Below are 10,772 nucleotides of genomic sequence, written 5' to 3' on the forward strand. Positions count from 1 at the left end.
CAGGAATGTTTTACAGGACAAACATGGTGCTTCACAGAAGATCTGTTTACTAAATACCTGTGTCACCCAAACAGGACTGTTTTGTGACACTCACCCCATCCAGTGCCTCCTCAAAGCAGGTGAGCCAGTATTTTCTGGCCATGGCATCATCTGTGAGGTCAACAGTGTCTGGGATATAGGTGGAGGGGTCTTTCAGCAGTGGCAGGTTAACAAGTGGTCTCTCCAATCTGTCCATTTCCAGCATATCAAACTAGAGGAAAATGGAAAGAGATGGATTAGAACTCACTCAGAAATTAATTCACAATGAATTAAACTAGCACAAGGGCTGCAGAAGTCCAGCCACAGTTAAGACTGACAGATTTGCAGACAATTATAGGTCACCATAAATAATCCAGTTCCCTCTGTGGATTATTTTATCCATGCCCACCCCATAGACAGAAATCATCCAGTGTGAAAATATTATCCACTGAGAAATCAGAATTGCTGCACTGTCAGTGAATTTAAGAGATGACTGGGCTTGTGCTCTTCTGTCCAATCTTGTATTTGTCCTCTCATAGGAAGCAAATTAACGCTGCTTAATGATGAACATGGAATTCCAAATTCTGAGGTATTTCAGCTGCAGCAAAATCCAGCTGCTCCAGAGTAAGAGACAAACATTCCCTCCACTTTGGTGAAGGAGAGTAAGACAAAGCAGCAGCCAGTCTGTTCGAGGAGACATTCCATCCAACACCACACCAGACACCAGACTGGTCACTTCTCTGGGCACACAGGAGTCCCAGGGGCAAGAAGCAACCAGCTGGAGAATAATGACCTATTTCCAGGTCACCACTGCTAAGAGAACACACACAGGTGTAGGAAAGACAGCACATACTGTACCACTCCGTGTTCTCTGCATGGGGTAAACATCAGGGGATGTGCTCATAAGCCCAGAACTCCCAGCATAATTCTCTCCCCAGCTGTACTGGTTTGGATCTAGAAAAGAGAAAGACACAGACACACATAATCTGAAAATAAAACTGAAAATACTCCTGTGAGTGAGTCTAGAGCCAGCATCCCTCTGAGCAGCTGCTGCACTACACAAGCCAGCTCCCCTTGTCTTTAAAAGCAAACAGAATTTTTCCCTCTAACCCCCAAAAGAGATGTTTCAACCACTCAGTGAATTACCTGCTCCAAAGAGCTTCAACCTGAATGAGACAAGAGACAATTTAAGTTCTAAAATAATTCTTTTTAACCCCCTTTCCTTGTCATTAATCAGCATGCCTTCAAAGCACTATTACTGAGCATTTCTTATTTCTAAATCTAGATCCATTATTAACAAAATAGAATTACAGAACTCTCAAAGCACAATGTAAGTTTCAGAGAAACACTAAAGTTATTTCTAGATTTGCCTTATTTGAGAGAAGTTTAATGAGCTCAGATGTACAGTACATGCTGCAGAAGCAATGTCTTTAATTCCTCAGTAGCTGGTTCCTTGCCCATCTCTATCAAATGGGCAGGAAAGGAATTCCAAATCCATTTTTTGGAGGTGTATTTGATACTTACTGAACTAAGTACCCTTAGCAGCCTGTGGCTGTGCCACCATAATCAATGTACCACCTGGCTTGCCAGTACATCAACAGGGGAAAAGGAAAACTAAGTAGGCAGAATTCCACCAAAGCACCCTGGATCCAAGGGATCTGGACAGAAGGGTCTCCTCTGTGAGGCTTTTCACTCTCAAACAAACACAGTTTGGAGATGCTGGTCTTCTTCAGTACATTAAAAGAATTCAGAAGTGGCTTCTTAAAGAGGGGAAAACCAAACCCACGTTTCTGCATTTAGAGCTGTGACTGCTCTTGGCAGAAGTGCAGAGAAGAGAAGAGCCCAGTCCTGCTGCCTTCTCAAAGGTGAGCAGGAAATCCAGTGAGAAATTAAGATGTCCCTGCCAGAACGTATAAAACCAAAGCCCAGCATCTGTGTTTATTAGTGCCAAATGGATTTATTTAGGCAACAGCTTACATGCAGCCTCTTAAAGAGAAACTTGGACAGTACACTGACATTTCAGAACACAGCATATACAGAACAGAGCAGTGCTGTACTTACTGTCTTGTTCAGCTCCTTTTAAAAATGCCCCAATGGCTCCCAGGTAGCCTTCATGTCTCAGGAACAATGCCTGAACCTCTCCCTGCCACAATATGAAACATTGCAATTGGATGGTCCCTGAGGGCTAACAGGCACTTCTTTTGTCACTAGTTTCACACTTTAATTTAATAGAAACAACTAGAAGATGGTAATAGTCATTTGTGCTACATTCTCACACATTCAGCAACTTTAATGGTGCTTCTGGAACAGCTCGGGGAGGAACTGCTCACGCACATCATTCCCCAGTTATCAAACAGCTGGAAAACACCCATGCACCAGTGGTGTGTGCTCTAAGGCCTTCCCCGGAAAACACCACTGCATCATTCCATGAATATTCAACTCCTCTTGCTTCAACAGGCTGGAAATACAAGGTCATGTGATTCCCAAGTGAAGTGTGTGCCACTGCAGCCAACACGTTTGGAACACTGCTCATTGTCTTTATTTCATTCCACGGCTCTTCAACACCACTCAGACACTGCATTACCCACAGGCAAGCATTCCCCCACCCAAATAATTCAATTATTAATGTAAAATACAGGAGTGCTGGGGAGAAAAACCCTACATCCTCACAGCAGGGCCCCTCAGCTTTCCTAGGCTGGGTGAGACAAAGCCTTTTCCAAGGAAATCAGCAGTGACTGTGGGAACAGCTCACCCTGAGGGGAGCCACAGGGAAACAGCAGCTCCAGCTCACATTTGGATTTGAATCCCTGGCAAAGTGTCTCTTACAACAACCTAAAGCTGCAGTTTTGCAATAGCTTTCTTGGAACTCAACAAAGTTTTACAAAAAGGGACAACGATGGTGAAATAAAGAGGGGAAAACACAGCACACAGGAGCCTCTTGCACGAAGCACTGAGATGAGAAAAAATGGTGTCATCTACTCTATAAAGTTCCTAAAGTGCAGGATTAATCTACCTGTAACAACCATTAATGAGCTTGTGGACTGGACCTTTTTCCTAGTCAAAAATCTTCAGTATTTTCCACAGCTTCAAAACCTGCAAAGAACTTCAGCTTGGTTGATTTGGGGTTTGATTTTCTCTTTAATAACAAAACCCCACTGATGCCAACTGTCTCAGCAGAACAACCCCACACTGCGTGGCCTGGGGGTGGAAAGATGCAAATCAGCAAGAGGAATTGAATAATGATGGTGACTATCTAAGAACACAGTGAAAACTCATTACTTGGAGCTACAAGACAGACTGACAATCAAAAAATTATAATAAAGAAAGAGAGGGAGGGAGGTAGGGAGAGAGAAAAAGGGCCAGACACAACTCCCAGGCATTTCACATTGATTTCACCCCTCCCACAACACATCCCTGCCTTACCTACCTAAGGAGCAGCCTTCTAAGCTTACTTCATGAGCAAATTCTTTTATTAAGGTATCCCAATAGCCTAGAAAAATAACTAAAATGTGACTTTGCTGCAGGGAGCCCTGTGTTTTCCTTACCTTGGAGAAGAAGTTGATGCTGTAGGTTATTGTGCGCATGGTGACGGGGTGGCCCCGGATAAAGAACCCTCCAAAATAGATTTTATCCAGGTTGTGCAGTTTGGCATAGAGGCAGGCCAGCTGACCAATGTCATTGCTGATCATGTGGAGCAAACTTTTGGCCATATCTTCTTTGGAAAATTCTGAAAGGGAAGGAAGAGTAAAGAAAATTGCACACAGCTGAGGAAGCTGCAAGGGACCGTGCTTTTCTAACTGAACCTGCAGTAGGGGAAAGAGAAATCCAGGGTTTGAGCAGCTTTCTTTATGTGTGGAGATGAAAACTGTTACCCCCCTGCAAAAACCTCACATTTAAAATGTACTTCAAACAAGGAGGACTGTGATTTGATTGAAGATATCAGGAAAAAAAACCCTCACTAAGCCTATGTGAAACATTTATTGAAAAAAACTTCCTGGATGGCAGGAAGCCATTTCTTCTCTCTAGGAACCACGGGTGAGGGTTCATCCATCTCTCTTGGCCTGAGATGCACTGCAAGTATTTCACTAAGATACTGCAAATAAACTGCAAATTGTAGTAAAACACTGCCAAAAGGCCCTTCTGGAGCCCAGAAGGCCACATCTATTTCCCACAGGAATCAATTCACCCCGGGCTAACCAGACAGCTATTTTTTAATTTTCCCTAGGCTTAGGCAATCCCAAACTGAAAATTTAAATGTCTGCTTATAAAGCAGACTGGAAAATATTTTTAATCAATATTCTGCAGGCAAAACACAAGATCATGAAAGAAGCTGGTGATTATTTTAAGCTCTACTTGCTAGATCAGTATGAAGTTGATTCCCAAGGGCCAGAGGAGATGTTTGGGTAGATCCTTTCCATCCCAGTACCTTTATCTGCTGTGGTGGACTTCCCAAAGCTGCTGGCAATGAGATTCCCGCTGAGCCCCAGGGTCTGGTAGGCACCTCCATACACGTCCTTCACCAGCATGTCCACGTTGGTGTGCTGGCCCTTTGAGGCCAATTGCAGCAACTCATCAAATTTCTGAGGGTGAGAAGCACAGTTACTGCAGCTGACCTGGGCCAGAGTTCACTGACCAAAACCAGTCTTAGAATTAACCCTGCCAGCCAAAGACAGGTTATTTCTGATTACAAGGATGTATCCAGAGTCCCCATCAGATCAAACAGACAGATCTTAAGTTGACCTCCTTCAATGATGAACACCACAATCAACCTCTTTCTTATCTGCAGATATTTTGTTGAATTTCCCCTGAAAACTAGGGTGGGTCAGCACATATAAAACAGTCAGAAGCCTCATGGAATCCCTTATCTTGGAAGTCAGGAACACAGGAACTAAGAGAAAATAGAATTATGTCTTCCTGAAGCACAGTAAAAGAGAAGATTGAGAAAAAAGTCTCAGTGTGCCTTTACTGTTACAGGATGTGTCAACGTCCCTGAAGTTAAACTTGCAGGCAAGCTGCATTATCCCAATACTTAATTTCTAACTCTGCTAACCCAAATTTCTTCTACAAAACCAAGAGAGAATTAAGAGCAGGCACTGTCATGTTCCAAGATTTCTTCTTTAGGAGCATCAAACAAAAAGCACAACCCAGGTCGTGCCCTCCCTTTGACATTTTCTTAGCTGGGGCACATGTAACTGTAGCTTTTCCTACACTGCTGACATTTAGGACACTCATTTAAGCCACGTGGCTCTTTGGGAAGCCCAGCATGATGCAAGAGTCCTGCTCAGGCCAGCCCAGCTAAGTCAGGCCTTATTCTGGCAAATCATCAGCTCAGGATTTAGACTCACATTGGCAACCAAGAACCCAACCATGAGACAAAAATCCTCCTCTCTGCTCCCAGGCATTTTGCAGCAATTGTGTGCTCCCTGCCTTCTTCTGCCGACAATACTGCAGGAACTGGGCTGGCATTTGAAGTTGAAAAGAGAATAAAAAATTACCAGGCCACTTTGAGGAGGCCCTTGTCCATCCCTTGTCCTTGAGCCCCAAGCAGGATTGCTTTTGGTCACAATAAGCATCTTCTAATTCTTGTCCCTATATTCCATTAGTACCTTTTTGCATGTAAAGCTTCCTTTTATGCATCAGAAGAGTCAAAAATATGAACACAAGTCCAGGACTCAGCCTTGTTACCTAATATTCCAACATTTCAGGCTCCCTCCCAGCATTTGATTTAATTCCACCCCCCTTAAAAGAGACATGTGGGTACCTTTGTTTTGGTGAGCAGAGCTCCAAGACCCCAGAAGGTTCCACCTCCAATTGAACTGCCCCCAATCCATTCGAATTTGTCTTCTGTTTCTACCTGTCAATCACACAAGGCAGATTTATTTACAAAGTCCTATTAGGATGTTTAACAGAGATTTAAATGTCACAGTGTGCAGGGTTTTGGAACACCGGAATCAGTGGAGGCGGAAAGCTTCCACTGTGGAAGTGGCAGGTGAGAAGGGCACGTTGCACACAGTCACACCACAAGAAGTGTTGGAAATCTTTGTATTTAATTCTTAAGCAATAATGCTAAATGTAGACATTACACTTGGTCTGTTCAACAGTGTGACAAAACAGACATCAAAAATCACTTTGATCTGACAGCCTTTGTCCTCATCAGGTAATGTAACCACCTCTCTAAACACCAAATTAAATGTGATTAAAAAGACGTTATTGTAGTGAATGGAAAAGCATTCATAACTCCGTAATAAAGAGAAATAAATTTGTTTAAAAGTACTATTTTCTTTTTAAACCTTGCATCAAGAAGAAACAAGTACAAATCTGAACCAGTGAGAGGTTTCAGATCACCTTTATTAAATCTCCAATAAAGCATTTTAGCCACCACTCACCTTCACTATGGAGACCCCCGAGCCAATGTTCACCAGCAAATAAGGGAAAATGTTGGGGTGGTTTGCCTGGAACCGGAATTCTGTGTCTGAATCCTTCTGGTACACAAACACCTCGTGAGGGATGTTCCTCAGCACAAAGTTGCACCCCTTAATTAGGCAGGTCATTACATCTTCCTTATCAACTCTGAGGGGGAGGAAAAAGCCTTAAATAACAGTGCCAGCCCTCCTGATAAGGCAGTTTGCTTTTGGAGCAGCAGTTTACACAGACTTTGCAGACCGGAATTTTCACACCACGTGGCACAAGCCCAGCTCCCTGGAAACATGAAACCTCCATCTGCACATGGTCTGCTGCTCCCCTCCCATGCCAGAACTGCAGTCTGGAGCTCTGTTACACAGTAACTGTAATCACGTTGTCATTACAAATAATCCTGTTTGCTTGTTTACACTGCTCTTTCCTGCCCTGCTCCTTTCATGGTCTGTGCACCCCTACCATAAAGTAGGTCAGGAAACTTAGCTGGAAATTAACCTCAGAAAACAATTTCCCAACATGGAATAATTGTCTGTTGTTCCACCCCTGCCTCCTAATAAAGCACAAAAGGCCCCCTCAACATTTCAGCACTACTTGTTTATGACAGATTCAAGGGACTGGGAGGAGCCTACAGCTGGGATTAGCAAACACAGAGAAAGAGACTTCTCACAAGAGTAGCAGGATTCACAACAGGACATATCCCCAGTGTGGAGTCTGGGAATGTGACACAAAACTTAGATAAGATGATTGATAAGTCAGCTAACACACACTGACTTCTGTGAGCTTCTGTGTCTCTGTACTGTTACTGATTTATGGAAATTCTTACAGGAAATATCCGGAGGCCTGTTGGAAACACATAAACACGGCACAAACTCATCTCAACTACTACAGGATGATTTGTGTGTGCAAGGATGGAGAAGCTCCTCTGGGTTGGACCTGGGGACCAACTGAGTACATCAGAACCAAATAAAAACCAAAACCAGGGGCACCACATGAGATAAGAGTGGAAATTGCCTCCTTGTCTTGATCAATTGATCATTAGTAACAGCCAGTAAGGTACTAAAGGGGGCTGGTGTGAAAAACAGATAACAGAGTCCAGCTTATCAGGAGATGTAAGTAATTTGCAAAGACAGTGTTAAAGATGAGCACAGGCCCTCAGGGGTTGAGGAATGTACTGCACAGATCACAGCAGCAGAGGTGCCTTGAAGCTCTCCTCAGTGATGTTTAATACTGGGGTAAATTAATGTTTTTGTAAACTTGCAGCATAGAAGGTGTGAATTTATAGGCACCACCATCTGTGGCTTTGATGGCTTTTGTATCTGCATTGATAAGGTGGTCTTTGATGAAATCTAGGCAGCTTTCAGTGTAAGCTTTTTAGTATTTGGTGTTTGAACAGTAAATTTATGAGGCTGTAAATTCATGGGACTGCCCTTTGTTCTCCTGTAAGCCTTTGCATGAAGTTTAGGTAGGAGCTATACAATAAGTGACTGTCACACTAATTACCTGTGAGCATGCCCAAGAAATGATAAAAGCTTCTGGAGTAGGTGTAAGTTAATTCTTTACAGAAAAAAAAAGCAGTTCCACTTACTTCAACCCCAGTTTCTTCTCAATAAGGTCTTTGAATTTATAGGCACCACCACCCGTGGCTTTGATGACTTTTGTCTCTGTATTGACAAGATGGTCTTTGATGAAATCTAGGCAGGTTTCAATGTAAGTGTTTTCAAATTTAATGAAGTGAAGTCGAGCTGTAATCTCCTCCTGAACAGATATTTCATACAAAGGTTCATTTTCTATGTCCTTTAAAAGAGAAAAGGATTTCTTAGAGAACATTCTTGGAGATACAAGGTTAAATGTTGAACTACTGAACATCAATACTTGTGCTTTTTTTCCCCTTGAAACTGTGTTAATGCCATTAAACAGAACACCTCAAGCTATGTCAAAGAAGAATAGAGTTTCACAGGTCTTAATTCTCCTTAAGCTGAGATAATCAATTCTCCCATGCAGCATACATGCAGGAAATCCCTCTGTGTGAGCAAAGTTCTGTCTGCATGGGAGCAGAGTTTTTTTACTAAAGTACCACACCTACTGTTTGAAAAAAAAATATTTCAAACACTACCTGGCAATAAAAACACTTCCCAAGAAGTTTTATATAGAACAAGTTATTAGAAGGGTTTGGATACAATTTCTGTTCTACACAGTCCAGAACCTCACTCCTGTGAGTCAATCACATGCAGATGATCCCTGATGGAATTCTCACCTTTCCAGAATGATCAAAGGATCTCACTCTTGCCACTTTGTGCTGTACAGTTGAGTAATAAGCCAACTTGGTTAATGAACCACCTGTTCATAAAGAGATGACAAGTTATGATTAATTCCTCACCTTGGAGCAAACAATAGAACTTATGTTTATGTCAGCTCTTGGTTCTCAAGGTCTCCTCAGTAAAAGCCAGACAGAATTAAGGGAAATGCAGAAAGAACCTTTGTTGAGGACCTGCTTGGTGTGGTTAACCCCAGAGCACCATGGGACAGAAAAGCTCCATAAATTCAGCTTGTGCCCAGCTGATGTGGGATGAAGATGAGCAGTGGAAATTCTTAATTAGCCAGATCAGTATTTATAACACTGTTATTTACCTTGTTTGGAAACTTTATGGAACCCCCCCCAAATCTCTACCAGGATTTTCTCAGCTGCTTTGCCACCACTGAGCAATGCCCCCCATGTGCACAGAGTGTTTCAGCAGCAACAGCTAACAAATATTCTTATCCTGCTTTTAGGGACAAGTCTGCAAGCTCATGGCTGGTTTGAAAATGACCCTCTGTACTCAGTAACTATTTCACATGACTGGTCTTGGCTTTGGGGTAAGGAATGCTCAGGATGATGTTTCTCAAGCACACAGCAGCTGGAGGTATTACCAATGTGCAAGTCTGAGCACAGCAGCCTCATCACCCTCTTCACGCCTCCAGTCTGCTCACAGCAATAAAACTTTCAACTCTCCCCTTGAAACACAACTCAACCCCTTGCCCTGTCTTTGCATCTGACCTGCAAAAGTGAATTTCTGGGGTTACACTGAATAACTTCACTGTTTTCCACCACACTGTTCAGTGCTCCAGGTCTGAAGGTAACTTTGACTTACTACTGGGTTAACATTAAAAGTCCTGAAAGGAAATGAAAACCTGGCAATGTTAAATCCTAAATAACGGCTAAATTCAGTGGCACTGCACTCTGCTGCCTAATAATAACCAAGAAATGAAGCAGCAGAGGTGCAGGATCGTCCCTAGAGTGTGTAGCTTTGCCTTCATAACAACACTGTTAGCTCTTCCACAGTGCTCAAGTCTTTTTGTTAGTAAAATATTTGCAACCTGTAGGAGAAAAACAGGCAGTTTACTCCAAAAATTTAAGTGAGGTCAATGTAGAGTGACCATGGACAGACACTTATAGTAACAAAAGCAATAACGCTTCCCTGACCTTGGACCTGATTTCAGTGTCCCAGCCAGTGCTTTGAAGTTTCTGGTAAACATAACCCACAGTCTGTTCTGCTAAAAGGTGAGGGTTTGGTGCTTAGAGGGGAGGGGTTGCACAGCTTTTTATGGAAAAGCTTCCCTCCACACTGGGGCATCACAAAGCCCGTGCTGGAATGTCACGTTCTTTACACTGCCAATGACACAGGTGAAGCAGCAATGTATCACCAGATCCACGGTATGTAGAGCCATGCTTTATGCATTATCCCCTTCCTCTCCCAGTTTTTAAAGACTTAAATCCATTCAGAACACCAGCTGAGACATGTAACGAGGTTTTATAACTAATCCCACGACTCTAATTCCCGGCTGACCCGCACAAAGGGCCAGTTCTGGCTGTTACTTTAACAGGCATGGAACCAGCAGTTTCTGAGGGGCTGAAGTAACTGGTGACACGACAAGATTCTCTGTTATGGTGCAGGTTTTCTTCCCACTGCCCCTGAGTCTCCACCACACAGAGCCATGTTCACCCAAGGAATAATGGCTTGGTTTTCTTTCTCCCGGCTTTTCTCCTAAAAAGTTCCACTGATCTTGTGACGGTAAAACGGAAGGAAAACGTGTGAACTGGCACTTTTGGCTTAGTGGGTGTCCACAGAGCGACTGCTGATCGCTGCACGGGTGAACTGGGAACAGGCTCAGCCTGTCCCTGCACAATTCCCGGCTGTGGCGCGCAGGTGTCACCCCGACGTGTGTCACCCTGTCCCTCGGCTCAGGATGTGGGAAATCGGGAATGCTGGGTGCTCGGCTGCATGCACGGGGCAGCGGGTGTTTTTGGGGGTGACTGAGGCAGCAGTGACAGCCCCCGACCCACGCCAAGCCCTGCAGCC

General features: G+C 43.6%; 1 protein-coding gene across 1 annotated transcript in view; it reads right to left on the bottom strand.

The window, feature by feature from the left end:
• Nucleotides 1-10,772, bottom strand: part of PANK4 (pantothenate kinase 4) — a 19,626-nt gene that overhangs the window by 7,218 nt on the left and 1,636 nt on the right. Inside the window, 9 exon segments of the mRNA XM_017743981.1 lie at nucleotides 95-250; nucleotides 872-972; nucleotides 2,080-2,161; nucleotides 3,564-3,745; nucleotides 4,445-4,598; nucleotides 5,780-5,872; nucleotides 6,405-6,588; nucleotides 8,021-8,229; nucleotides 8,690-8,772. Coding sequence (XP_017599470.1) covers nucleotides 95-250; nucleotides 872-972; nucleotides 2,080-2,161; nucleotides 3,564-3,745; nucleotides 4,445-4,598; nucleotides 5,780-5,872; nucleotides 6,405-6,588; nucleotides 8,021-8,229; nucleotides 8,690-8,772 — 1,244 coding nt within the window.

This window comes from Corvus brachyrhynchos, unplaced genomic scaffold, assembly GCF_000691975.1.
Source record: "Corvus brachyrhynchos isolate BGI_N302 unplaced genomic scaffold, ASM69197v1 scaffold68, whole genome shotgun sequence".
Taxonomy (NCBI): domain Eukaryota; kingdom Metazoa; phylum Chordata; class Aves; order Passeriformes; family Corvidae; genus Corvus; species Corvus brachyrhynchos.